A 26,402-nucleotide genomic window follows, 5' to 3' on the forward strand; every position below is an offset into this window, starting at 1 on the left:
GATCATGCTGAACGGCTTAAATTTATTTCTCCCATAATTAATCGCTTTCCTGAAAGATCAGATAACTGGTATGTCCAACTCCTCTTATCCAATGCTAATAAGCTATGGACAGAAATGGTTGCCAAATTCTTAAACTTAATCCAGTTAAGACAAAAGAATTCTTCCTTTTAAACTGTGTTTTTATAGGTTCAATACCCAATGTCTCCAGGTAGGGCAGGGAGTGTCCCTGCCTGAAACCCAGGAGAGCTGCTGCCAGACAGTGTGAGTACTGAGCCAGATAGATTCCTGGTTTGTCTCTGTGTAAGGCAGCTACGTTCCCCTGAAGGAACTTGAGATGAAAGCAGGCAAGCAGCTCTAAGCCATGGTTTGCCTGACTCTCTTTTGAAGCTCAAGCCGTACTTCATATTCTGAACCATGGCTAATAGAAACCTCAGTTGAGATGGTATTTGCATTTAATCTTCTTGACAAAATAACTTCTAGTTCGTAGCCAGCTATATAATAATGTGAATTCCACTGGACACGGCTCTCCTCTGTATTGCTGGATCCTGTTGCATGCTGCCTCCTAAAGGTCTTAAATCTCTTTCTCATGGATGACCTTTAAAATGTGTCTTACTTATTTAATTACTAAATTTATATCCTGCCCTTCCTCCCAGAAGGAGCTCAGGATGGCAAACAAAAGCACTAAAAGCACTTTAAAACATATTAAAACAAAACATCTTTTAAAACTAGATTTGGTTTTGCAACTGGACATGGAGTTGGTGATCTGAATGTGGGGGGCCTTACATCAGTCCCTCTGTCATGGACAGATCACTGCTTGCTGAAGTTTAGACTCACAGCAGCTTTTCCCCTCTGCAAGGGTGGGGGACCTATTAAGTTGGTCCGCCCCCAGAGACTAATGGATCCGGATGGTTTCCAAAGGGCTCTGGGGAGTTTTCCGGCTGATAGGGCTGGTGCTCCTGTCAAAACCCTGGTTGAACTGTGGAATACAGCAATGACCCGGGCGGTTGACATGATTGCTCGTGAGTGCCCTCTCCTGTGTAGAGCTCGTACGGCTCCATGGTATACCCCAGAGCTGAGAGCGATGAAACAATGTAAGAGATGGCTTGAGTGCAGATTGAGGCGAACTCCTGGTGGATGCAATTATACACTGGTAACTGCCTATGGTAAGCTGTATTTAGGGGCAGTGAGGGCAGCAAAAAACCAATATTTTGCTGCCATTATGAAATCATCACTCTGCTGCCCAGCGGAGGTCTTCAGAATTGTCCGGGGGCTATTACACTCTGGCCCCAGGGACATGGTAGATCCATCAGAGACCCACTGTAATGAATTTGCTAGGCACTTCCAGGATAAAATCTTTAGCATCTGCCAGGACTTAGACTCCAGTGTTATAGCAGGTGAATCAAGCGAGGTATCCAGAGCACAGCCTTGTCCCAACTTCTTGGATGAGTTTCAGTTAGTGCAGCTTGAGGACGTTGACAAGGTTCTTGGACAGGTTCGTGCAAGCACTTCTGTGCTGGATCCTTGCCCTTCTTGGCTAATAAAAGCTAGCAGGGATGGAACAGCCGGCTGGGCCAGGGAAGTGATTAATGCCTCTCTGCGAGAGGGGGTGGTCCCTGGCTGCCTGAAAGAGGCATTAGTGAGACCACTCCTGAAGAGACCCTCCCTGGACCCAGAAAATCTTAATAATTATAGGCCAGTGGCAAATGTTCCATTCCTGGGCAAGGTCCTTGAACAAGTGGTTGCAGGCCAGCTCCAGACACTCTTGGATGAGACCGATTATCTGGATTCATTTCAGTCGGGTTTCAGGCCTGGTTTTGGCACGGAAACAGCCTTGGTTGCCCTGTATGATGATCTCTGTTGGGAGAGAGACAGGGAGTGTGACTCTGTTGATTCTCCTTGATCTCTCAGCGGCTTTCGATACCATCGACCATGGTATCTTTCTGGGGAGACTAGCTGAGTTGGGAGTGGGAGGTACGGCATTGTGGTGGTTCCGCTCCTACTTGGCAGGTGGCCTCCAGAAGGTGGTGCTTGGGAAACATTGCTTGGCACCCTGGACTCTCCAGTATGGGGTTCTGCAGGGGTCAGTTCTGCCCCCATGCTGTTCAACATCTACATGAAACCGTTGAGTGCCGTCATCCGGAGCTTTGGAGTGCGTTGCCATCAGTATACTGATGACACGCAGCTCTATTTCTCCTTTTCATCTTCTTCAGTTGAGGCTGTCAATGTGCTGAACTGGTGCCTGGCTGCGCCAATGGACTGGATGAGGGCTAATAAACTGAGGCTCAATTCAGACAAGACTGAGATGCTGCTAGTGAGTGGTTCTTCTGACTGGATGGTGGATGTCCAACCTGTCCTGGATGGGGTTGCACTCCCCCTGAAGGAGCAGGTTCGTAGTTTGGGGGTTCTCCTTGAACCATCTCTGTCACTTGAGGCTCAGGTAGCCTGGGTGGCACGGAATGCCTTCTACCAACTTCGGTAGGTGGCCCAACTACGTCCCTCTCTGGACAGGGATAACCTGGCTTCAGTTGTCCATGCTCTGGTAACCTCCAAGCTAGATTACTGCAATGTGCTCCACGTGGGGCTGCCTTTGAAGACGGTTCCGAAAATGCAGCTTGTGCAAAATGCAGCAGCCAGATTGGTAACGGGGACCAGACGGTTCGAACATATCAAACCGGTTCTGGCCCGCTTGCGTTGGCAGCCTGTATGTTTCCGAGCTCGATTCAAGGTGCTGGTTTTAACCTATAAAGCCTTACATGGCTTGGGACCACAATACCTGATGGAATGCCTCTCCTGATACGAACCCACCCATACGCTACATTCAAGATCAAAGGCCCTCCTCCGGATGCCTCCTCCGAGGGAAGGTGGGAGTGTGGCAACAAGGGAGAGGGTCTTCTCAGTGGTGGCCCCCAAATATGGAATGATCTTCCTGACAAGGTGCTCCTGGCGCCAACACTGTTATCTTCTCAGCGCCAGGTCAAGACTTTCCTCTTCTCCCAGGCATTTTAGCATGTGTTTTAAATTGTTTTAAATGCTTAAATTGTGTTTTAAATTGTTTTTAAAGGATGTGTTTTTAAATTTGTATATTTGTTTTAATGTATTTAGTTACTGTAAACCGCCCAGAGAGCTTCGGCTATGGGACGGTATATAAGTACAATCAATCAATCAATCAAACATATTAAAACAAAACTTTTTTTAAAAAAAAATGGTAAAAACATCTCAAAAAGCAGTTGCAAAACTGTGTCTTGAGAAGGTCTTGAGAAATAATTTGAAGGATGAAAGTATTAGGCTTGTAGTGCTTTGAAGAAAAAGGTCATAATGTTGTGTATGTTGCCTGTCTAATTCTTGTTGCTTCCTTAGGTCCATTCCCTGTCCTTGGTTCTAAATAAGACAACCAATGAACTTGCTAAAGCGAATGTATCCAAGCTGGCTGCTCACGTGGAAATGATTGGTGAGTGTGAGTGGCCTTGGTTTTCACCCTTGAGAATCATTACTGGCCTTTAAACTTGCTCCCATTTACCACATACGTACTTTCTGGAATAGCTAGACATCAAGTTTGTGGAGTAGCTAAAGATCAAGTTTGCCAGACAGAAACTTGAAACACACAGTTGAATTTGGTTATGAGACTCAGGTCTCTAAATTCTTGGCTTCTTAATGTCTTGGAAAGAGAGAATACGGCCCTATTTGCCCTAACGTTGAATCACAGTTAATTTTTAATGTTGTAATGCTAAATGACTGATCAGCTGTTCTGTTCTGTCTCAAACGTCTGGCTTTTTAAAAGAAATCATTTAGCATGTTTAATGCAGATAGCCGTGCACAGTTCACAATATATTTTCCTAAAATAACTTTACTGTCGGCCACTTTAAAAAACCCAGACGTCCTACCCCTCTCCCACTAAATATTTTATCAAGAGGCTTTTGTTGATGCTTTCTCAAAATCCTGATCTCTTCCCCTGTTGTGGCCAGGGGGGTGGGGGCGCTGACCAGGAAGAAATTGGGAACTACAGCTTAGTTATTGCTATTGGCCTTGCAATAGGGCAGCGAGAGCCTTGAAACTTCCATCTGAAATTTCTCAGAACACAGATCTGGTCTTGTTACTCTGGCCCCCTTTACTGGCTTTAACTTGTTTGCTCACTCACTTGTGTAGAGTGTGAACCTACTTGTGTTCTTGCAGAAGGAGACCTGGCCCTTCAAGGAAGCCTTGGCAGCCTATCCTTAAGTGATCTCACCTCCCATGGAGAGTTCTACCGGGAACGCTTCACTACCAGTGGCGAAGAGGCACTCATCTTTCAGGTCTACAAGTAGGTGATGAAGGCTTTGTTGTTCCTGCTGTTTTGGCAAGTCACTGCAGCATGATCAGGATTTGATTTGTGCTTCTAAACCATCTAGCTTTTTTAAAAAAATTAAAACACATTTATACAGGTTCTGTTGAGATTTGGTTGAGAAATAATTTCCTACAAGCAGGACCTGCAACCAAAACGCATTGAGTGTTCCTGTTGGATGTTCCAGCCATGCCTTTTTCCACGTTACTCACTGTTGCAGGTGTGGAGAACCTTTGGCCCTCTAGACATTGCTAAACTACAACTCCTGTCATCCCTAGCAAGTGTGGGAACTACAGGTTCAGCAACACCTGGAGGACCAAAGGTTACACCTGCACTGTTACGTCCCTCCCTGCAACAGCTGGTTAGTATTCCTTCCCACCCAGCTTGCTCAACTCTCATTCTGCTGTTTTGGGTCCCCCTTAGTGTCCCCTCTGCAAACATTTGGTTATGTCAGGATTTCCACTGAGATTGTAATATTATGGCTTGTGTCCAATTAAGTCCTACTCTGAGCAGACCCATTAAAAACAAATAGACCTAAGTTAGTCATGTTTATTAATTTTAATGGGTCCAATCTGAGTAGTACTAACACTGGATACAACCCGATATATTTATTCATTTATTCATTATATTGTTGTTGTTATGTGCCTTCAAGTCGATTTTGACTTATGGCGATGCTGTGAATCAGCAACGTCCAATAACATCTGTTATAAACCACCCTGTTCAGATCCTGTAAGTTCAGGTCTGTGCCTTCCATTGAATTCCATGGGGATTTCTCAACTCAAGTACGTGCACGACTGCAGATTAAATTGGTTAGTCTTACAGGGGCCACACAGGGGTTAACAAGGGACCCCATGAATTTTCAGGTCTATGGGAAAAATTATTCCCCTCCCCAACTTATTCACATCTACATCTTTTTTTTTCCAGAGTGTAGAATAAGGTGGAGGCATATTAAATGGACTAAGACCTGGGAGAGCAGGGTTAAAATCAGCCACGAAACTTGCTGAGTGATCTTGGTCTCTCAGCCTAACCTACCTCACAGGATAATGTGATGATAACCTGGGGGAAATTAGACCCATCAATGCCACCTGAACTCCTTGGAGGAAACGTGGAATGGATATAAATGTAACACAGATAAATGAGGAATAATTCACTAATAGGCAAAAAAAACTTGCAGTTTAAGAAAGTACCTATGTTGATGTTATGTGCCTTCAAGTTGGTTATGACTTATGGCGACCCTATGAATCAGCGACCCCCAAGACCATCTGTCGTGAACCACCCTGTTCAAATCTTGTAAGTTCAGGTCTGTGGCTTCCTCGATGGAATCAATCCATCTCTTGTTTGGCCTTCCTCTTTTTCTACTCGCTGCTGTTTTTCCCAGCATTATTGTCTTTTCTAGTGAATCATGTCTTCTCATTATGTGTCCAAAGTATGATAACCTCAGTTTCCCCATTTTAGCTTCTAGTGATAGTTCTGGTTTAATCTGTTCTAACACCCAATTATTTGTGTTTTTTATGGCCCATGTTATCTGCAAAACTCTCCTCTAACACCACATTTCAAATGAGTTGATTTTTCCCTTACCCACTTTCTTCGCTGTCCAACTTTCACATCCGTACATCGGATGTACCATGGTCTGAATAATACTGACTTTGGTGTTCAGTGATACATCTTTGCATTTGAGGCCCTTTTCCAGTTCTCTCATAGCTGCCGTCCCCAGTCCTAGCCTCCTTCTGATTTCTTGACTATTGTCTCCATTTTGATTAATGACTGTGCCAAGGTATTGATGTTATGTGCCTCCAAGTCGACCACGACTCATGACGACCCTATGAATCAGCGACCTCCAAGAGCATCTGTCATGAACCACCCTGTTCAGATCTTGTAAGTTCAGGTCTGTGGCTTCCTTTATGGAATTAATCCATCTCTTGTTTGGCCTTCCTCTTTTTCTACTCCCTTCTGTTTTCCCCAGCATTAGTGTCTTTTCTAGTGAATCATGTCTTCTCATTACGTGTCCAAAGTATGATAAACTCAGTTTCATCATTTTAGCTTCTAGTGATAGTTCTGGTTTAATTTGTCCTAACACCCAATTATTTGTCTTTTTCACAGTCCATGGCAAAGCTCTTCTCCAACACCACATTTCAAAGGAGTTGATTTTTCTCTTATCCGCTTTTTTCACTGTCCAACTTTCACATCCATACATAGAGATCAGAAGTACCATGGTCTGACTGATCCTGACTTTAGTATTCATGGATACATCTTCACATTTGAGGACCTTTTCTAGTTCTCTCTCATAGCTGCCCTCCCCAGTCCTAGCCTTCTTCTGATTTCTTGACTATTGTCTACATTTTGGATAATGACTGTGCCGAGGTATTGATAATCCTTGCCAAGTTCAATGTCCTCATTGTCAACTGTAAAGTTACATAAATCTTCTGTTGTCATTACTTTAGTTTTTTTAATGTTCAGCTGTAGTCCTGCTTTTGTGCTTTCCTCTTTAACTTTCATCAGCATTCGTTTTAAATCATTACTGGTTTCTGCCAGTAGTATGGTATCATCTGCATATCTTAAATTATTGATATTTCTCCCTCCAATTTTCACATCTCCTTCATCTTGGTCCAATCCCACTTTCCATCTGATATGTTCTGCGTATAGATTAAGTAAATAGGGTGATGAAATACACCCCTTCTCACAGTCTTTCTGATGTGGAACCAATCGGTTTCTCCATATTCTGTCCTTACAGTAGCCTCTTGTCCAGAGTATCGGTTGCGCATCAGGACAATCAGAAGCTGTGGCACCCCCATTTCTTTTAAAGCATTCCATAGTTTTTCATGATCTACACAGTCAAAGGCTTTGCTGTAATGTATAAAGCACAGGGTGATTTTTCTTCTGAAATTCCTTGCTCCGTTCCATTATCCAACGCACGTTTGTGATGTTATCTCTGGTGCCTCTTCCCTTTCTAAATCCAGCTTGGATGTCTGGCATTTCTCGCTCCATATATGGTAAGAGCCTTTTAGGTATTGATAATCCTTGACAAGTTCAATGTCCTCATTATCAACTTTGAAGTTACATAAATCTTCTGTTGTCATTACTTAAGTCTTCTTGACATTCAGCTGTAGTCCTGCTTTTGTACTTTCCTCTTTAACATTCATTAGCATTTGTTTCAAATCATTACTGGTTTTTGCTAGTGGTATGGTATTATATTAGTATCTCTCTTTCCCTCCAGGGAGCTTAAGGCAGTGTATATGATTGTGCCCTCTCCATGTTATAGCTGCACCCACCACGAGAGGTAATTTTAGCTGAGCAAGGATGGATTCAAGGGCAAATTCCACATCGGGACGATTTTTCATGGGATGGTACTGAAGTCCATCCCCTTCTATTTTTGTGTTGCCTTTTAAAAGGATGGATTCTTAAAAAAACCTGTGCAGGACTTTTAAATATTGGAAATTAAGAAAGAATTTCCAAAACTAAGAAAGAATTTTCCAAAAGTAATTTGCGGAGTGGCTAGCTAGAGTGCAGTCTTTTCGCCGCACATATCAAAATTAAGGTAGCAAAGTCCCGCTGGGACTTTGAGTGTCATCGCTCTCAGTGGTGTTGTGTTAAATTCCCCCTTAGTCTGTAGGTGGTTAAGTCTGTAGTGGTTAAGGTGTTGCACTACGGCCTGGGAGACCAGGGTTCGAATCCCCACATAGCCATGAAGCTCACTGGGTGACCTTGGGCCAGTCGCTGCCTCTCAGCCTCGTGAAAACCCTGTTCGTAGGGTCGCTATAAGTCAGAATCTACTTGAAGGCAGTACATTAACATTTTTCTTATTCTTGGGGGAACAGACGTACAATTTTACATGCAGCTCTCCCCAGGTCTCTAAGAGGAAAAATTCCCCACTTAGAGTGACATCACGTTATCGGTGTTTTAACACGTGGCTTCCCCACCTGTAGCCTGATCCATTCTTCCACCTGAGCAGTACACCCCTTCATACCTGCTTTGTTCCTCTGCGAATGTTGAGCATGCTGAAGGGGCGGGAGCCAGCGTTAGCCTCGCCATTCACACGCTTCTGCCCTGTGAGCGACTGTGGAAAGGCCCTGTTGCTTATCCTGCCAGTATCTCCTTCTAGGAGAAAGGGCAGGAGATAAACTTCGTAATAAATAAGATCTGTGACACATCAGGCAGGACTCTGTGGCTTTGGAATGCCCTTTCCTGAGAAAGGCTCCTTTAAGGCTGAAGATGTTTGTTATTCAGGCCTGCTTGAGCTCTTGAGTTTCTGCTCCTGCCATTTTTCCCTGCTACTGTTTGGTTTATGTTATTTGCCCGTGTGTGTGTGTGTTTTTCTTTTTGTTTAGTTTGTATATTTTATTGGTGTGTTTTGCATCGCATGAGTGGCCTTGGACACCCCATATTTAAGCATCTACAGATGCACTCACTGCTGGCAAGTACACGCGAGGGCATAAAATCAAGGAGAATCGTTCTCTTCCTTCTGACTCTGTATGATGCCAGGCGTCCCTCAGAGGCACAGGCTCTCCCTGATGCTGCACTGAGTTTCAGAGATGCTTTGAGATGACGTATTGCTTTCTGAGCACCTGTGGCTTAGAGCAATAGGAACAAGCATCCGTCTCGTCAGCTATTAGAGAGGGGCTCTTCCCCTCAGGTTCTGCTAGGTCTCAAGCTCAGTGTTAACATCAGTATATTTTCTCTCCTTCAGGAGAGGCATAGGGTTTCATTTTAATTTATTTGATTTCCTGCATTGAGCAGGGGGTTGGACTCGATGTCTTTATAGGCCCCTTCCAATTCGGCTGTTCTATGCATCTATGTGAATAGAATAGAATGCATCTATGATTTATTCATTTATGATTTATTCATTTACTCCCGGAGTGCCTAACCTACAATCCATTAATACATGACAGTCCCTGCCCGCAGTCTTACAATTGAAAAAAAGCGACACCCAAGGGAGGAGGGGCAGGGAAGGAAGAGGGGGAAACAGAAGCAGCAAACTCAGGCACCAAGTTGTCCTTATCATGTTAACCTGGCATAGAAACAGTTCAGGGGTTGGAGGTGCCTGATGGAGCTGGTCTTTTGGCAAAGCTGACAGAATGAGCCCTGCTTCCATTTCCCCCCCCCCAATTGAGGTGGCCTGATGGAATGGCTGCTGAAGGAGAAGAGGCCCGATGGAGCTGGTCTTCCAGCAGAGCTGTTGGAATGAGGCTCATGGCGAGAGCAAATTTTGAGCCAAGATACGCTGACCTGTTTGACCCACTGCTCATATTGATGGAAAAGAGAAATGTTTTCATTGTGTATATATATGCATGGCAGCTGGTTAGTGGAATTAATCTGCTGTAGCATAGTGTCCATAGTGTATCTGGACAGTATGAGTGGAGCACGCTCCATGTCTCCCCCTTGCCAGGTACGGTCGGCCTGATCCCTTGCTGCAGAGAGATTGCGACGTGCGTGTCAGTCTCCAGATGGCGTCAGTGCAGTACGTCCACACGCAGCGCTTTCAAGCAGAAGTGGTGTCTTTCATCCAGCACTTCACTCAGCTACAGGATGTCTTGGGGCGCCAGAGAGCTGCAATCCAGGGACAGACGGTATGCTTTATGTGGTTCCCTTCAGCACGCAGGAGTTCCCTCACTTTTGAAACCCTCAGAGAGTTGCTGGTGGCTCCTCAGTGATTCGAAAGGTCTTATTGCAACAGATGTGCAAACTCTTTGAGGCATGTTTTATTCAGGCTGGTTTCTGTAGTGAAGGATTAGAGGACGTTGTTACTAAAGGCACGCACCGACCACAAGATTCACTGCAGACCCTGCTTTGGAAAAGAGCAAGATTCAGTCCAAAGTGCTTTGGGGGCTGGCCAACTCTGCTCGGAATGTGAATCTTGATTCGGAAAAAGGAACCTTAATGGCTCTGTCATTGACTATTCTGGGGAAATTAAAAAAAACAGCCCTGTAACAATTTTCCTTTTTGACAGAATTGGATGAAATTTGTGGACATATTAGCCCACAATGATTAACATCTGCCATTATACATACTAATAGGTCTGGGGGATTTTTGTGTTGGGTGTCTTTTTAAAACTTGATTTTTCCCCCCCAAAGAGGAAGGGTCTTAACACTTTTATCAGAATAAGATGAAATTTACAGGTATGGTACAACCTTCTGAGGGACTGAATCCTGCTATGTTTCAGAAAGATAGCTTCAGTGGGTTTCCCACGAGGTCAACCTTTATCTGAGCATATGTACCCCTTTCATCAGCCAAAAAGGCTCCCAGGGTAGCTTATATACAATCAGTTAAAACAAGATAGTCCCTGCCTGCAGGCTTACAATGTAAAAAACTACGACATGCAAGGGAAAAGGGCCAAAAGGGAGGAGGAAAAAAGCAAACTCAAGGATCTGCTATTAAATAGTAGTTATTATAGCAACCAGCTGGCATAGAAACAGTTCAGAGGTGGGAGGTGCCTGGTATAACTGGTCTTTCAGCAGAGCTGATGGAATGAGTCCTGCTTCCCATCCCTCCTACCTATACAGTTTGGGGCAGTTAAAAAGAAACCTAGGAAAAAGAAACCAAATGCACAGTTATAAGATAAGGGATACTTGGTTCAGTAATACGACATGTGAGAAGGATCTTGGAATTGTTGATGATCACAAGCTGAATATGAGCCAACAGTGTGATGTGGCTGCAAAAAAGGCAAATGCTCTTTTAGGCTGCATTAACAAGTATAGCTTTCAAATTGCATGAAGTATTGGTTCCCCTCTATTCAACACTGGTTAGGCCTCATCTTGAGTACTGTGTCCAGTTCTCGACAGTGCACTTTAAGAAGGATGCAGACACACTGGAAGGGATTCAGAGGAGGCAACAAGGATGATCAGGGGACTGGAAACAAAGCCCTATGAGGAGAGACTGAAAGAACTTGGCATGTTTAGCCTGGAGAAGAGAAGGGGAGATATGATAGCACTCTTCGAGTACTTGAAAGGTTGCCACATAGAGGAGGGCCAGAATTTCTTCAATCATCCCAGAGGACACAGAATAATGGGCTCAAGTTGAAGGAAGCCAGATTTCAGTTGAACATCAGGAACTACTTCTTAACTGTTAGAGCGGTATGACAATGGAACCAATGACCAAGGGAGGTGGTGGGCTGTCCAACACTGGAGGCCTTCAAGAGGCAGCTGGACAGCCACCTGTTGGGGATACTTTAATTTGGATTCCTGCATTGAGCAGAGGGTTGGACTCGATGGCCTCATAGGCCCCTTCCAATTCTATGATTCTATAAATATTTACGGAGGTTAGATCAGCTAGTGAACCTGGTGTTTTGCTTTGTTTTGCTTTCCCTTGTAGTGAGAGATTTGGTTCATGCATTCACCTTTTACCAGTAGCCTTCAACCTTTTCAGATTCAGAACCCAACCATGTGTTTGGGGACCCATTTCTTAATTTTTTATTTGTTTAGTCACAGTACTGTTGTTGTGACTCACCCTGCATCAAATTGAGACCTGGTAGTGGCCAGCTGAACAGACACCTTTTGGGTATGATTTAATCTTGATTAATGCATTGAGCAGGGGGTTGGACTGGATGGCCTTATAGGCCCCTTCCAACTCTTCTGTGATTCTATGAAAAAGGAATGATGTAATCACCCCTTATTGTTTTGTGGGCAATGGCATACATGAGAGCGCTGCCCCAGGTATGAAATCTGCCAGAATACATAGGTTTCAGGGGATTAGTGCTCTGAACTTTTACATTTTTGGGGTGGAGTGAGGGGAGGACTACTGGGGACGTGTTCCCTTCCTGCAGTCTAGTGAGCAATACTTCTATTATGAAAATTGCATACATCATTGTGGGACCTCTGGGAAAGTCACCTGCAGATTTTCAGAAGGTTTGGGTGAAGGGGCTTGAATGTCCAGCATTTTCCAAGCAAGAAGCACGAGAAATTACACAGCACACAACAGTCCAGAGCAACCTCATATCCCTTTGACATCCCTTTCCCAAACAATGCAGTTGGAGAGCCCTAGCAAAACCATTGTCTCTGAGTCGGAGCTACACCCATTAATTATAAACTCTCCCTCTCCCCACCCTGGGCATTTTCCTTATATGGCAAGTTTGAGGAGAAATGTTCAAGTTTTTGCAGACGTACAGTCTTTTTTTTTTTTTAAATCTGAATCTTTGAAGCACCCCAGAGGTCCCTAGGTTGGAGTGCTTCGGAGAGATCCCACTTCAGCTCACATTGGCCCCACATCTGTCCAGAGTGGTCTCTCTTTAGTTCTTGATTTGGGATTCATCCAGATCTTTTGCATAAGCGTACTTGTTACATATTCCAGGCTTTTGGGGTTTGGATGAGCTTTAAGCCCTATTGAATCAATAGCTCAGTCTCAGCATTGCAGGAAGAGATGGAACAATATTTTATTTATTTGTTAATTAAATTTTTATCCGTCCAGAAAGAGAGCCCAAGGCAGCAAACAAAAACTATAAAGCACTTCAAAACATCTTAAAAACAAAAGACTCTAAAACATATTAAAACATCTTTAAAAACTTCTTTAAAAAATAATTTTCAAATCATCTTAAAAAGTAATTCCAGCACAGACTGGGATAAAGGCTCCATTTAAAAGGCTTGTTGAAAGCGGAAGGTCTTCAGTAGGTGCCGAAAAGATAACAGAGATGGTACCTGTCTAATATTTAAGAGGAGGGAATTCCAAAGTGTCGGTGCCACAACACTAAAGGTCCTCTTCCTATGTTTTGCAATAACAGCAGCATTTGTTTCTGACACTTTCTGAGTGCTTCATTTGTTGCAGTAACCAAATAACTCTCAATGAGAAGTTGGTCACTGTAACCATCTCCATATTGTTGATGGAAGGCTGATACATGGAAGTTTACCTAACACCACCTTATGGGTTTGTGGCTTGAACCACAGAATTGCTGGGTTGTGCCCCAATTTTCTTAGTTAGCTTTGGAAGCTTAATGGCCGAGGACCTTCTCTCTAGAAGCCGCTTGGGAAAGGGCCGTAGGTCAGTGGTAGGCCTGTAACTTGCATGCAGAGTGTCTGGAGGTCAGCCTCCAGCATCTTCAGGTGGGGCTGGGAAAGTCTCCTGTCTGAAACCCCAGAGAGCTGGTCAGCATAGACAGTTCTGAGCTAAATGGATCCAAAGGTCTGATTTGGTATAAGGCAGCCTCCCAACTTTTGGAACCTCTGGGAGGTTTTGCCAATGGTTTGTGTGTTAAAAGTGAATTTTGTTTAGCATTTAAACAAAAACTCCCCAGCATGGAATTCAGGTGGATTTGGGAGGTCTGGCTTCATGGAACAGGGTTCAGATTTTTAGTGGGACTGACTAGAATTGGTGGTAGTAGTATAAAATTACCTGATTTTATATAAAATCTTTACTCTGCGCTTCCTTTGGTGGAGGCATAACACACATAACCCATGACGTTATCAAGACATCTTTTGAGACCAGCCCTCTCTTTCCTTAGGTAAGAGATCAGGCCCAGCGAGCTGCCAGAGTCCTCCTGGACATTGAAGCTGGCGCTCCTGTCCTCCTCATTCCTGAAAGCTCCAAATCCAGCCATCTTATTGTAGCCAACCTTGGGAAGCTGAAAGTCAAGAACCGGTTCCTCTTTGCAGGCACCTCCGGTACCTTCTCACTAAAAGAAAAGGTAAGACCAATGCTGCTGCTTGCCACTTGTGTTCCCTGTTTGGGGCATTACAACTGAGTGCAGCAGACAGTAAAAATTTATTGGTTTTGAAATGTTTCTGTCCCTTTTTCTTTCCCGCCGAGGATTCAATTTTGGGCGGCAATGCCTACAAAGTTCTCCTTCCATGCAAGGTACTCCACACATCCTTCCTTGCAGAGGGTGCTGAGTGTTTGTGCTGAGAACCCTTCTGGAATTCAGCAACTCTGCAAATCTAATTCAAAATGGGGTGTCACTGTTTCCAAAACTGTCACTCCCCCTCCTCTGCCACCGCCTATAACAGCTGCTTCTCCTATTAGAATAAATTGGTTGCGGAATTGCATAAGGGCTGGTTTGGAATGTTAGTTTGCTGTGTTCTTATGTGGTGCCTTTTTCAAGTAGTCTTCAGAAACGGCTGGTGTAACAAGTTATTCAAGGGATTTGCAGGTATAAGGAGAACGGTGAGTGCCGAGTCAGTGATGTACTTATGTGTCCAGCGAGGTAACTCCTATTACGAGTCTCCCAGTCCTCACACTTTGCCCAGAGTCAGGAGGAGTTCTGCAGTCCTCCACAAGGACAGCGTGCCAAGGAGATGGGCGTCATAGAGCGATGCCTGATAGCAAGTATTTTTGTGGAGAGGGTGTAGGGTATCTGCAGTCGTGGCTACTTTTTGGAAAAAGGATACTCTTTCCAGTAAGGCACTGCACCTCTGGAGTGAGGATGGGCTCTTTTTATATGGCATATTCTCTTTTGCTAGCCTGGCTCCTTTCAGACTACAGCTCTCAGCGGAGCCAGCTGGCACAGCCATGCTGGCTGGGACTGAGGGACGATGTAGCCCCAAACAGTGCAGGCTGCTCCAATAGGGCCAATAGGGCACCACCCCACCATCCTCAGTCTGCCCTCAGCTAGCCGCCACCTGCTTGACTTCGTACTTGCAACCAGTCCAGGGAGTGCCATTGCCTGCCAGCTTCATCTGCGTTCGTCTCCGTGTTGAACGTGCAGAACTCGGCAGGGAGGAGGAATTTTTTTGGGAAGGGGGGTTGGGGGAACCAAGCCAGAACTGGCTAACTCAGCCCGTCATTGGTTCTGGCTCCACCTGCTGTTGGCCTCCCTGTCTCCCATCCTACCAGAAGGAGAGGATCAGTGAGTCCAGTTCCCTAAAATGGGCTCTGGCCACCTCTGGTCCAAAACATGGGGAGGACACCAGCTTAGCAATTTAGGCCTGCCTGAATGTAGCTGGAGAAATAAGACATTTCCCTTTATGGATGATGATGATGATGACTATTACCATTATTATTACTATTTAATATATTATAATCATAGCAGGGGCCATTGCATTATGTTAAACAGTTAATTCTTTAATTTTGAGCTGTTCCCCTTCACCACCTTTTAAAGCAGGATTCTGTTCAGTTTTCTTCACCGCTGGGTACCCCAAAGCACAGCACAAAGAAAACGCCAAGTGCTGATGAGTCCAAGATGGTACCAAGTTCCTCTGAAGGGTTGTTCATGAAACTGTCCTCCTCCGGACCGAATCTGAGCCGACTGAAAAGTGAGCCTTCAACGAATGCTTTGGCGAAGCCGCCAAAGGCATCCACTTTGACACCCCTAGATAGTCCTGGTAAGTTGGACCAACAGACTCATTGATCCCCGTTAATTGTGTTGGTTCTGTTCCAATTGGGTTCCATTGATCTGGTATACAATGATTAGGCGTCTGCTTTTATTTTATAATGTTTATTTATTAAATTGGTTAAGTCACTTTTCTGCTGAAAAATATGTGCACTCAGAGTGACTTACCGTTAATAAAAAGCAAAAGTAAAATATTAGAATCAAGGTGAAAAAACACCTTTATTTTAATAATTTACTTTTGCTTTTTATTAACGGTAAGTCACTCTGAGTGCACATATTTTTCACCATCTTTTATATATATATATATATATATATATATATATATAAAGATGGTGGAGCAACCCTTCTTAGGAAGGCTACACAACAGAAACTCCCCAAAAGCCTTCCAATGTTAAGAAGCAAATGACTGGGAGAAGCGTAATATGTTTACCTGGTGCCTGACGTTGATGTTTGCATCCAGATAATTCAGTTGGCTCTGGTTCTCCTTCCCTTGAGCAGAGATAGCTTCAAAGCATTATATACCAGCAGCCTCGTACCCGGTGTTGCTTGGGAATTCTTAGAAACTAATAAAAATAAAATGGTGCAATTTTGAAAGGTTCAGAGTTGGTTTCCAGTGCTAGTCCTACTCAGAGTAGACCCATTGAAGTTAATTGACATGTCTAACTTAGGCTCATTAATTTCATTGGGTCTACTCTGCATAGGACTTAGTTGGAGACAACCCACAGTCTGCTCACTTTGATTCAGAATGCTGCCCAATTGTATGCAGACAATGACAAAAGATGTTCATTGAGCTCAAGAACTATCATTCAAAATGTGGTTATAAGACAGGTACGGGGACCTCTTTGCCCCCTCCCCAGATGTTGCTGAACTATAGCTCCCATAATTCCTGGCCATTGGTAATCATGCCGGGGCTGCTGGGAGTTGTAGTCCAGCAACATCTGGAGGGCCACTCCCTTCTTAAGAGGTGTCCAGATGCGCAGCGAACAACTTTCTGAAATGTGTAGTAGATTTGTATGTGTATAAGTAACCTTTCTGTTTCTGTTGAGTTCCAAGTGTGATGCAAGTGGAGAATTGAAAGAATGGAAGGAGTGTGGCCTGCCTCTTCATGCTGAATAGGAATGCCCTCCAAAAGTACATTTCTGAGTCCTCCCAGTGTGTGTGTGTGGGGGGGGGAGAGTGGGGGAGAGAGTGGGGGAGAGTGGGAGAGTGTGAGAGAGAGTCAGTTCTGAGCACCCCAAATCTGATTTGTATGAGATAATGAAGAAAGCTAAGGCACCTCTGTGAGCTGCCAGACATGTGGTCCTTGAAGGTTGTACCAGGGATAGAGCATGCTCGAAATATAGCCAGAAAGAGGTGAGAAGATCCATGTTGATCCATGCAGGTGGGTGCAAGGAGCCAGAAACAAAATAACTCTATGTAGGTTTTGAAACCTGTTTTAGTGGAACTGTATTTTTGATAGTAAATCTCTTTCATCATGGTGCTGAAGTGTTTAGCTGAAGATGGCTAGTTTCTAACGGTAAGAGATAGAATGGTGCTCTGCAATAAAGGACACTATTTGCAGAGTTTGGCTGTCAGGGTAGACAGTGCTGAGCTAGATGGACTGTTGGTCTGACTCAGTATAAGGCTGATTCCTCTGTTTCTAAAACATTTTAATCTTTTGCAGAGGAACAGACCTGCCTGCTAGACTGCATTGTGGTTGACCTGCAGGACATGGATATTTTTGCTGCTGAAAGGTGCTCAAGAGAATACTCAAAAGCTATGGAAGATGCGAGTGCTGATCTGATCTTCCCATCCTTTATCGTCAGGCAGACAGGGGGGAGCCTCTTGACCGAACCCTTCAGACTGAAGTTGCAAGTAGAAAGAAACTTGGACAAGTGAGTTATCCGACTCTGTAACCCCGCTTTTGTTGGGCTGCCTCCCCATCTAAGTTAAGTTCACTTGAAGTTGGGAGATCTTTTTGGCTTCTCTTTATGTGCATGTTATATACTTTCAAGTACGGCTGTTACACACATTTGTTATTTGATGCCGAGGCTTCGTATTGTCAAGAATGCCTGGGTTTGTAAGGTGGTTAACGAAAATGGTTCTGTGACAAGGAATTGTGGGGGGAATTGGGGCCTCTGGGAGTCCATGAGACTGTCAGTTCTCACAGCTGAACTTAGTTAATGAGGCAGTGAGCAAGAACACCTGCTTATCAGCCTGAGACTGGTACCTCAAGGCCACAGGCCTGGGAAGATTGGAGAAGCTCGCGACTATGAGATGTCATAGCTCTAGAAGATTTCATCATCAGAAAGCCCCCTGATTGCCTAATTAATTCCTGGCTATTGCTGGGCTTTCCCCCATAAAAATGGAACTAAGATTCTGAGTCTTTGTTCCCCAATGTTCCTTGGTGCTACCTGATGTTGGGGTTCCATCTGCCATCTTATACATCTCTGGGGAGACGTGGAACCATGAAGTTACTCTCTCTTCCTGTATTGTGTCGATATAGAGTAGGCTAGACAGATTTGTTATTTTTGTCTCTGACTTGAACTCTCTGCCTTTTGTATTTTACCTAACCCTAGGGGTGTTTGGTTTAAGGAATTATTTTGTTGCTACATTTTTTGCACTTATATTTTTTCTAATAAAGCTACCTCTTATTTACCAGTGTGTGTTCATTTCAGGGGGAAATTGGCTCTGAATCTAGCACCTTGGCCAATTAGCACAGGGTACCGTATCTTTGGGTATTTTGCCTTAACGCTCCAAGACAAGGAGTGCATCTTTGGCTCTTGTCTTTTGGAATCCTTGGCAGGTCTATTTCTCGCAATTTGGGTTTCCATTTGGCCCAGAGTAGGTGATCAGATTTAAGGGGAGGTGGCAGTCTACCTACTTTACAGGGTTGGTGTTGGTTTAACTCATCCCTGCTAAGGGAGGCATGGGTTGTGCCTAGTCGGGATCAGTTGCCCTGGGCTTGGGAGTCAATCCTGGTGGAAATGCTGAGCATTCTTGACACATATGACTCACATGCATTTTTTCCCACTTGCAGGGAGATAAGCCACGCAGTCCCTGATGTATCCATTCATGGCATCGTATCGTCAGTCCATTGCTCTCTGGATCTGAGCAAATATACACTGATTCATGGACTCTTGGAGAATAATCTGGGGGAGCCAACAGAAGAATTCATGCGGCCTTATGACTTACAGGACCCAAGGATACATGTGAGAGAAGTGTTCTTTTACAGTTGAACATCTGGTGCTGAAATATTTGTGTTGCATTATATTATATCTTAATATAAGTGTGAACCACAGGCCCTCTGGGCCGCTCCCCTCACTGGCTCTGCTTCACCCGGTCCTTGAGTGTTTTTGGCTGGCTGTAACGTGTCCTTGAACTCGGCGAATGCTTCTCGTTTGCTTGGATGGAGGATAGAGAGGGGTATGTGTGAGTGAGTGTGTCAAAACCAGCCTACTGTGCAAAGGTAAAAAGTTTACATTTGTTGTTCCGCCCATGTTTGCCTCTGGCCCTGCCCACCACCGGCATGTGGTTGCCCACAAGGCAATGCGGCCCTCAAGCTGGAAAAGATGCCCACCCCTGATGTAAGGATTCTGAAGACTTGGGCCAGGTGGAAGTATTAACAAGGGAGGGAGGTTACAAATGTCGATGATATATCAAGGCCTAGGAGACATGTTGAAGCTCTTACTACTCAATGTTCGTATTGGGGATCCTCGTGTGCTAAAAGGTGTGGCGGTAGAACAGATTACGCAGTGTCAGTTGGGGGTTTGTCCTAGGCAAGAGTTGTGTTCCTTCAGCTTGGAGTTATTATGAGTTTATATACTTTTATATACCCAGTCGATCACTGCACTCTGCAGGTGAGGACCTCCTGCAGAAGCCATCTCATCAGGAGGTCCGTTCCACACAGCATAGGAACCGGGCCTTAAGTGTGGCAGCACCTACCCTTTGGAATCCCCTCCCCTTAAATATTAGACAGGCGCCATCTCTGTTATCTTTCTGGCACCTGCTGAAGATCTTCCTCTTTCAATAAGCCTTTTAAGTAGAGACCTTATCCCTTATGCCTGTGTTGGAATTGCTTTTAAATTGTTTTTAATTTTTGTTTTAAAGGTTTTTAAATATGTTTTTTAAATGATTTTCAGTGTTTTGTCTTTTGTTTGCCACCCTAGGCTCCTTCTGAGAGGACAGGCAGAATATACTTATTATTATTAAGTGCAAACACTTCTCTCTACAATGATGTTTGTTCCTTTCTCTTTTCAGACTGTGTTGAGTGGTGAAGTCTACACTTGCATGTCTCTCCTCATTGACATGGTCAACGTGAGTCTGGAGCTGACTAATCCCCAGGGGAAGGATGGCTCACTAGCCAGGTGTTGTGTTTCTTCTCTCGTCTTTTTATTTTCTTAACTGTGTTTGGCGTGTTTATTTAATCTGGTTACTTTTTCGTTTTGTCCCCTCCCCTCAATGGCAGAGATTAATGAGTAGGAAGGGGGAGGGACAATGTAGATGATTATTAACCTGAAAATTGCTACAGCAAGGATGAAACTAGGGGGGAGTGGGGCTTGCTGGAAGTGCAGCACATTTTGTGGACCTTAACGTCTCTTCACTACAAGTTGAGCCACACAACTAGCCTCCAGCTCCCAGCAGAGTGGATTCAAAACTAGGGGTAGCTAAGCAGGGTCTCTGGCAGCTTAGCAAATACACTTGTAATAAATAACTCCTTATATTGTGTATTGAATTTTGTAGCCCGCCCCGGAACCTATTGGTGAAGGCAAGCTATTATTATTATTATTATTATATAAAAAAGAAATCAATCAATCAATGTGAGGATGGACAATGTGCTCAGCACATTGGACTGCTGAAGGGAATTTCCCCTAAACCAGGAGATAGTAAAGTGGAGCAAGTGCAGTTTGGAAGGGAAAGTAGCTATTGTCTTTGCACACTCTGCGGTGCATGACATGTATTTTAGCCCTTAACATCCCTAATGTTGCAGCATGCTTTGTGGCTGTCATCCTGCTCTGTCCATCCCTAATTTGCTAGAAGCGAAACTAAGGTGAAGCCATAATTCCTCCCTTTCCTTTGTTTTGTGTTTGTTTAGCCAGAGTGCTGCTGGCTACCAAGATCAGATCAGGGGATGATTTCTGCTTACAGTACAGAAGCAGCCACTCTGTGTGTAATATGGTCATATTCCACTAAGTCTGACTCTGAGGTAGACCCATTGAAATTAATGGACCTAAGTTAGTCATGTTCTTTCATTTCAATGGATCTGTTCTGAGGAGCGTTGGATCCAACCGATGAATGTGGAGATGCTATTTGGGGGCTGGGGATTGAACTTGGGACCTTGTATGTGCAAAGCAAATGCTCTACTATTGAGCTCCACAGAAAGCTGCTTTGTGCCAACGGTCTTACCGGGTACATCTCGCTCCATGTAGCCTGTCCAGACTTGACCTTCAACCCTCTGGGTGCTTTCAAGTTCCTTGTACTTAATTTCCCTACCAGACGCAGTGGGTTGTATCCAGTGCTAGTCCTACTCAGAGTAGGCCCATTGAAAATAATGGCTATGGCTGACTTAGGTCCATTAATTTCAGTGGGTCTACTCTGAGTGAAACTTGTTTGGATGCAACCCAGTGTTTCCAAGGAGCAGGGGAGGAGAAGCACCCCTGTTCTATCCTGGGTAAAGATGGACAGACTATTTGGAGATCATTTATTTATTTATTAGATGTATTAATTGCTTGTTTCCTGATGGTCTCCAACTGACTTACAACAATGCTTAATACAAAAGCAAATCGATCATACTATAACAATAAAACGGCAACACCCACGTGCAGCCACAGGAAGCTTTGGCAGCATACTAATAACAGATGACATCATCTCAGTCTATCAAATGCCTAGGGAAAAAGGCAAGTCTTTACCTGGGGCCGAAAATATGTCAATGATGGTGCCAGGTAGACCTTCCTGGGGAACATATTCCACATACGAGGAGCCACAACTAAAAAGGCCCTCTCACTTGTCACCACCTTCCGAGCCTCCCTCGGGGAGGCACCTGGAGAAGGGCCTCAGAAGAAGATCCAGGGGCCCGGGTAGGTTCATATTGAGAGAGACGTTCCAGAAGATGTTTGGGCACCTGAGCTGTAAAGAGCTTTATAGTTCAAAACCAACACTCTGAATTGAATTTGAAACTATCTGGAAGAATCTTACGAGGCTTCCTCCCCCCCGCTTTAAAATTTCTCTAGGTTTGACTTTAAGAAGTCTAAACTGCTCTTTGAGAGTTTTTCGAATCAAACCAAATCCACCAACTTGGTTTCACATTCCATGATGGCATTTGACACGCGATACGCTGGGCAGAAGATGACGTCGGGAATGCCGAACGTGTTTAATTGTATCTTCCAGTCGTCCAAGAACAGCAACACCCAAGGAGCGATACAGATCGAACTGCATTACAGGTAGGGGGACCCAGCGAGGCTGGGTGCGGCAGGTAGCCCAGTTGTGGCCCAGGTGCAGCAGGTAAGAGGCAACCTCCGATTCTCTGTGGATTGGACTGCAGGCTTCCTGTTGCGCAATGACAGCAGCCACTTGAAATGACATTGGTATAACTGCGTGGCGTAATGCTGAATGTTGGGACATAGCTGGCGGCTAACAAATGGACACCTGAGCTGTTCTAGCCTTTTGAACTGGAGATCTCGCAGCATCAACATTTGAGGGGGATGGGGGAGGGGAAGAAGAGGAAGGGATGGATTGCAACCGTCAAAGAATCAACTTGGGGTTGTATTCAAATAAGTCCTACTCAGACCCATTAATATTAATGAACCTAAGTAACTCATGCCTATTAATTTCAAGGGGTCTACTCTGAGTAGGACAGGCATTGAATACCACCCTTGTATATCTTGCTTGCCCGATGATCTCCATAAGTAATCTCAAAATTATTTCAAAATGGTAAATTTTCAAACCGGGCCATCTGGTATCTAGAATAGAATTGACAGGAGGTATATAGAGCATGTTCCACTGCTCACCTCTCTCCTCATTAGATCTACCAAGGATTCCTCCTGCTTCACAGTGGTCCTCAACAACCTTCGCGTGTTCCTCATCTTTGATTGGTTAGTGCTTGTCCACGACTTCCTCCAAACGCCAAGCAACGCTAAAAAGCAGGCCAACCTCACCCCTTCTCAACAGCGCAATTACAGCAGTGAAGCGGCAGTCATTCCCAAAGCAGTGAAATGTGGAATAGTTACAAAACGTTCTTCTCTTCAGATCTCCACTGAAAAACAATTGGAAGTCAAGGTTAACGTGACAGGTAAGGCAAAAACGGAGGGAGGGAAGGAGTGGGGAGGTCAGAGGTCTTCTGTTCACCCCATTGCATCATACAGTGGAGGATGAGAGGGGAAGGGCCATAGCTCCGTGGTAGAGCATCTGCTTTCCATGTAGAAGGTCCCAAGTTCAATCCCCAGCAACACCAGGTAGGGCTGGGAGACACTTCTGCCCGGAGACCTAGACAACTGCTGCCAGTCTGTGTAGACAATACTGAGATAGATGGTACTGTCTTGATATTGGGCAACTTCCCATGTTCCTGTTGCCATCATGAATAGAGGACTCAGTTTGTAGCTTGAAGATCTCTTAATTCCAGGCTTGAACCCAGTGGTGGCTGGCCTATTTGGGCAAGTGGGGCACTGCCCCACCAACCTCACTCAGCCCTCAGCCAGCTCCCCACTTGCCTGCTTTCTGACTTGCAACCTATCTGGTGAGTGGCACTGACTGTCACCTTCCTCCTCCTTAGTCTTAGCACTACTGCCTTTGTAGAACTCAGCAGAAAAGACGACACAGGCAAAAGTAGAATTACTTGACTCTTCCTGTGATCAGCTCTGGCTCCAACCACTGATGGGCTGCCTGTCTTCCGCCCCACCTGTCCCAATGGGCACCAGCCTCCACTGCTCGAACCATTATGGCAGGGTGTCTCAGGCTCAGCCTAAAGAGACCTGGACGGCAGGGTGAGCCGAGAACTCCCAGTCGTTGTTACCCTGTTTTTCTCTCTCCTCTCTCCCTGCCCTCCAGTCCAGGGTTGGCCACTACCATTAGGAACCATTGCTGTCAGAGTTCTGTTAACACCCAAACATCCCACACTGTGGAAAGTACTGAATGTGCCTACAAAGCTAAACATCCATGATGAGTCAGATGTGTCATTTGACCCTTGCTGAGAATTAGCTACTTTTTCTGTGCCTCTCGGTGAAGAGTCTTGAATATCTGAGAAGCTTATATCTGTCTTACCAAAAAAATGTTGCCCTACCGAAGGGAGCAGTTACTTGGCTTGAACCTTTCACTTTGTGACAACTGACTTTCTGTACGAAGCTGGCAGTATCCAAAACCCATTCATTGATGGCAAAAATGTTTGTTGTGTTTGCCTTCAGATACTGAATTTGTGGTGGTTGAAGACATGTCTTGTGTGGACACCAATGCAGTTATTCTGAAGGGGACCACGGTTCTCACATACAAACCCAAACTTGTAGATCACCCTTTCTCAGGCAGTTTGTCTGGCATTGAGGTAAGAATACATCTCTCCCACCCCGATATAGTTAAGGCAGGCAGCGGTGCTTTAAAAACCAAAATCTTATCTCAAGTAAGATAATAGCCGTAAAGAAGCTAGAATCCGGCACATGTGTGAAAGCCAAATCTCACCATAACTTGGACCTGAGCACCAGAGTCCATTGCACCACCCTGCTTCTCCCCCTGCCCCCACTCTAGCATATTTTGGGCATCGTGGGTGTTTATATGTTAGAGCAGGACCACAAATGTAGCGCTTAAATTCTGTTCCCATATCACCTAGGTTTTTTCATGCCGCCTGGGAAATGAGCAGGAGACGGCACTCTCCATCATCGATCCTGTACTAATTCAAGTTGAACTTGTGGGGAATTCTTCATATCCAAGCGGCTCGGGATTGTTGGATGCCTTCAACAGTGAAGATTTCCCACCTGTTTTAGAGGTAATGCTCCAAATCAGCCTGTGGCAGCAGGGGCTGATGGGAGCTGCAGACCAAAACATCTGGATAACACTAGGTTGGGACAGCCTGCTCTAAATGGTCGTTGCCAGAGTTCTCAAATATACATACAAGCTGCCCTGGAAAGGGTGCTGTAATTGTTTTCTTAGAAAACTTCATAATATAAAACAACAGACTTCCCTAAAAAATCAAAATAGCAAACTATAGCTGCCTTTTGCTTCCACTTAAACTGTCCCAAAGTTACCTGGAACAAAAGTGTCTTTTTAGAACAGATGTGGGGAGCCTTCGGCCCTCTGGATGTTGCTGAACTACAACTCCCATCAGTCACAGCAAGCATGGTTAATGGCCATGGATGATGGAGGCTGTAGTTCAGCAACATCTGCAGGGCCACAGGCTCCTCACAGCTGTTTTAGAACAAAGATGAGTCCAGAGGCACCTAGCTGGCCTCTTGGTGAGATAAAAGCTGTGTCTCTTGGAACAAGGAGTAGCATCCCAACCCCAGTGATGGCATGTCAGTCAGTAGATCCTAGTTGCAAGGCCATAACGTGTGTGTGACCTGTTGTGCTAACTTATAAGGCTTTGCTTCATTTCCCAAGGCAAATATTTCCCCCCATTTCCTTCCGCATGTACAGATGGAATTTTTAACTGCAGTTCCCATCATCCCTGGCTATTGGTTGTGTTGGATGGGGCTGATGGGAGCTGGAGTCAAGCAGCATCTGCAGGGCCACAAATTCCCTATCGCAGCTTTGAACTCAGTGAACTTGAGAAAAGGCTCATGGCTTCAGTTTTATGAGATTTGTAAGCTTTTAAAAATCTGTTTTGGTGTTTAAATTTTGATTCCATTTTAAACCAGGTTGTTCTTAAAGAGAAACATAAGTTGTTTTTTTTGAAAAAAGAAAAAGTGGTTTAAACAACAGATCCAAATAAAAATGTAAATCATTTTTATCCACTTTGTTGTCTTCCAAAATGGACTGCCTTCAAGTTGATCCCGACTTATGGCAACCCTACGAATAGGGTTTTCATGGTAAACGGTATTCATAGGGGGTTTACCATTGTCGTTCTCTGAGGTTGAGAGGCAGTGACTGGCCCAAGGTCACCCAGTGAGCTTCGTGGCTGAGTGGGGATTCAAACCCTGGTCTCCCAGGTCGTAATCCAACACTAACCATTACACCACACTGGCTCTCCAACTCCCCTCAGCCCAGTGTAAATGCAAACTGGATTGTGTCCTAAAAAATATTTCAGACAAGGAAACAGTGTTGGGGGCAAAGGTTTTACACTGCCCTAGCACCGTGCCCCTGATCCAAGCCACCCCTCTCAAGTAGTTGCTTTGAAGGCTAGTAAAAGGCATCAGGCAATCTGACGACAGCTCTCACTGGCCTACTTGAGCTCTGAAGGCTTCACCTCATCCTAACCGCCTCTGCTACAAGCGCTTACAACAAATGTAGTGTGAAATGCTCGCATCACATTTCCAAATTAGGTGGCATGCCCTGGTTTTATACATACATGCTTTCATTTTGCTCCTGGTTCCAATCTATCTTCAGATTCAGTTACAAGCATTGGATATCAGGCTGTCTTATAATGATGTCCAGCTGTTTCTGGCCATTGCAAAGTCCATTCCTGGTCAGACCAGCAATGCTGTGTCGGACTCCTCTGCTTCAGATGTCACGGTTACAGCTTCTACTTCCACTGCTTCATCTTGGGCAAATGAGATCTCAGGAGAAACCATAGAAACATGCAAGCACACTTTGGATCCCGTTCTTGGTATGACATGTAACGTTTAAACTAAAACTGTTTTACTTTGGCCTTAAGTCATTGGTTGCTGAGTGAATTCATGCATAAGATTTAGCACAGCATATGTGGGTAGCTTAATTAAT

At 44.7% G+C, this 26,402-nt stretch overlaps 1 protein-coding gene across 8 annotated transcripts in view; it reads left to right on the forward strand.

Annotated features, from left to right (window-relative positions):
- The window catches only part of VPS13D (vacuolar protein sorting 13 homolog D), a 191,541-nt gene that overhangs the window by 45,748 nt on the left and 119,391 nt on the right, over positions 1-26,402 (forward strand). For 7 of the 8 annotated variants that reach the window (XM_061602192.1, XM_061602194.1, XM_061602191.1 and 4 more), the window contains exons 22-34: positions 3,358-3,448; positions 4,171-4,297; positions 9,702-9,882; positions 13,743-13,925; positions 15,336-15,558; positions 17,230-17,440; positions 18,586-18,757; positions 19,806-19,912; positions 21,776-21,985; positions 22,568-22,833; positions 23,942-24,075; positions 24,358-24,513; positions 26,070-26,289. In XM_061602192.1, coding sequence (XP_061458176.1) covers positions 3,358-3,448; positions 4,171-4,297; positions 9,702-9,882; positions 13,743-13,925; positions 15,336-15,558; positions 17,230-17,440; positions 18,586-18,757; positions 19,806-19,912; positions 21,776-21,985; positions 22,568-22,833; positions 23,942-24,075; positions 24,358-24,513; positions 26,070-26,289 — 2,281 coding nt within the window. The remainder of the gene's footprint in view (positions 1-3,357; positions 3,449-4,170; positions 4,298-9,701; positions 9,883-13,742; positions 13,926-15,335; positions 15,559-17,229; positions 17,441-18,585; positions 18,758-19,805; positions 19,913-21,775; positions 21,986-22,567; positions 22,834-23,941; positions 24,076-24,357; positions 24,514-26,069; positions 26,290-26,402) is intronic. The other variant, XM_061602196.1, reaches the window with a different exon arrangement.

This window comes from Rhineura floridana, chromosome 18 (genome assembly GCF_030035675.1).
Source record: "Rhineura floridana isolate rRhiFlo1 chromosome 18, rRhiFlo1.hap2, whole genome shotgun sequence".
Classification (NCBI taxonomy): Eukaryota; Metazoa; Chordata; class Lepidosauria; order Squamata; family Rhineuridae; genus Rhineura; species Rhineura floridana.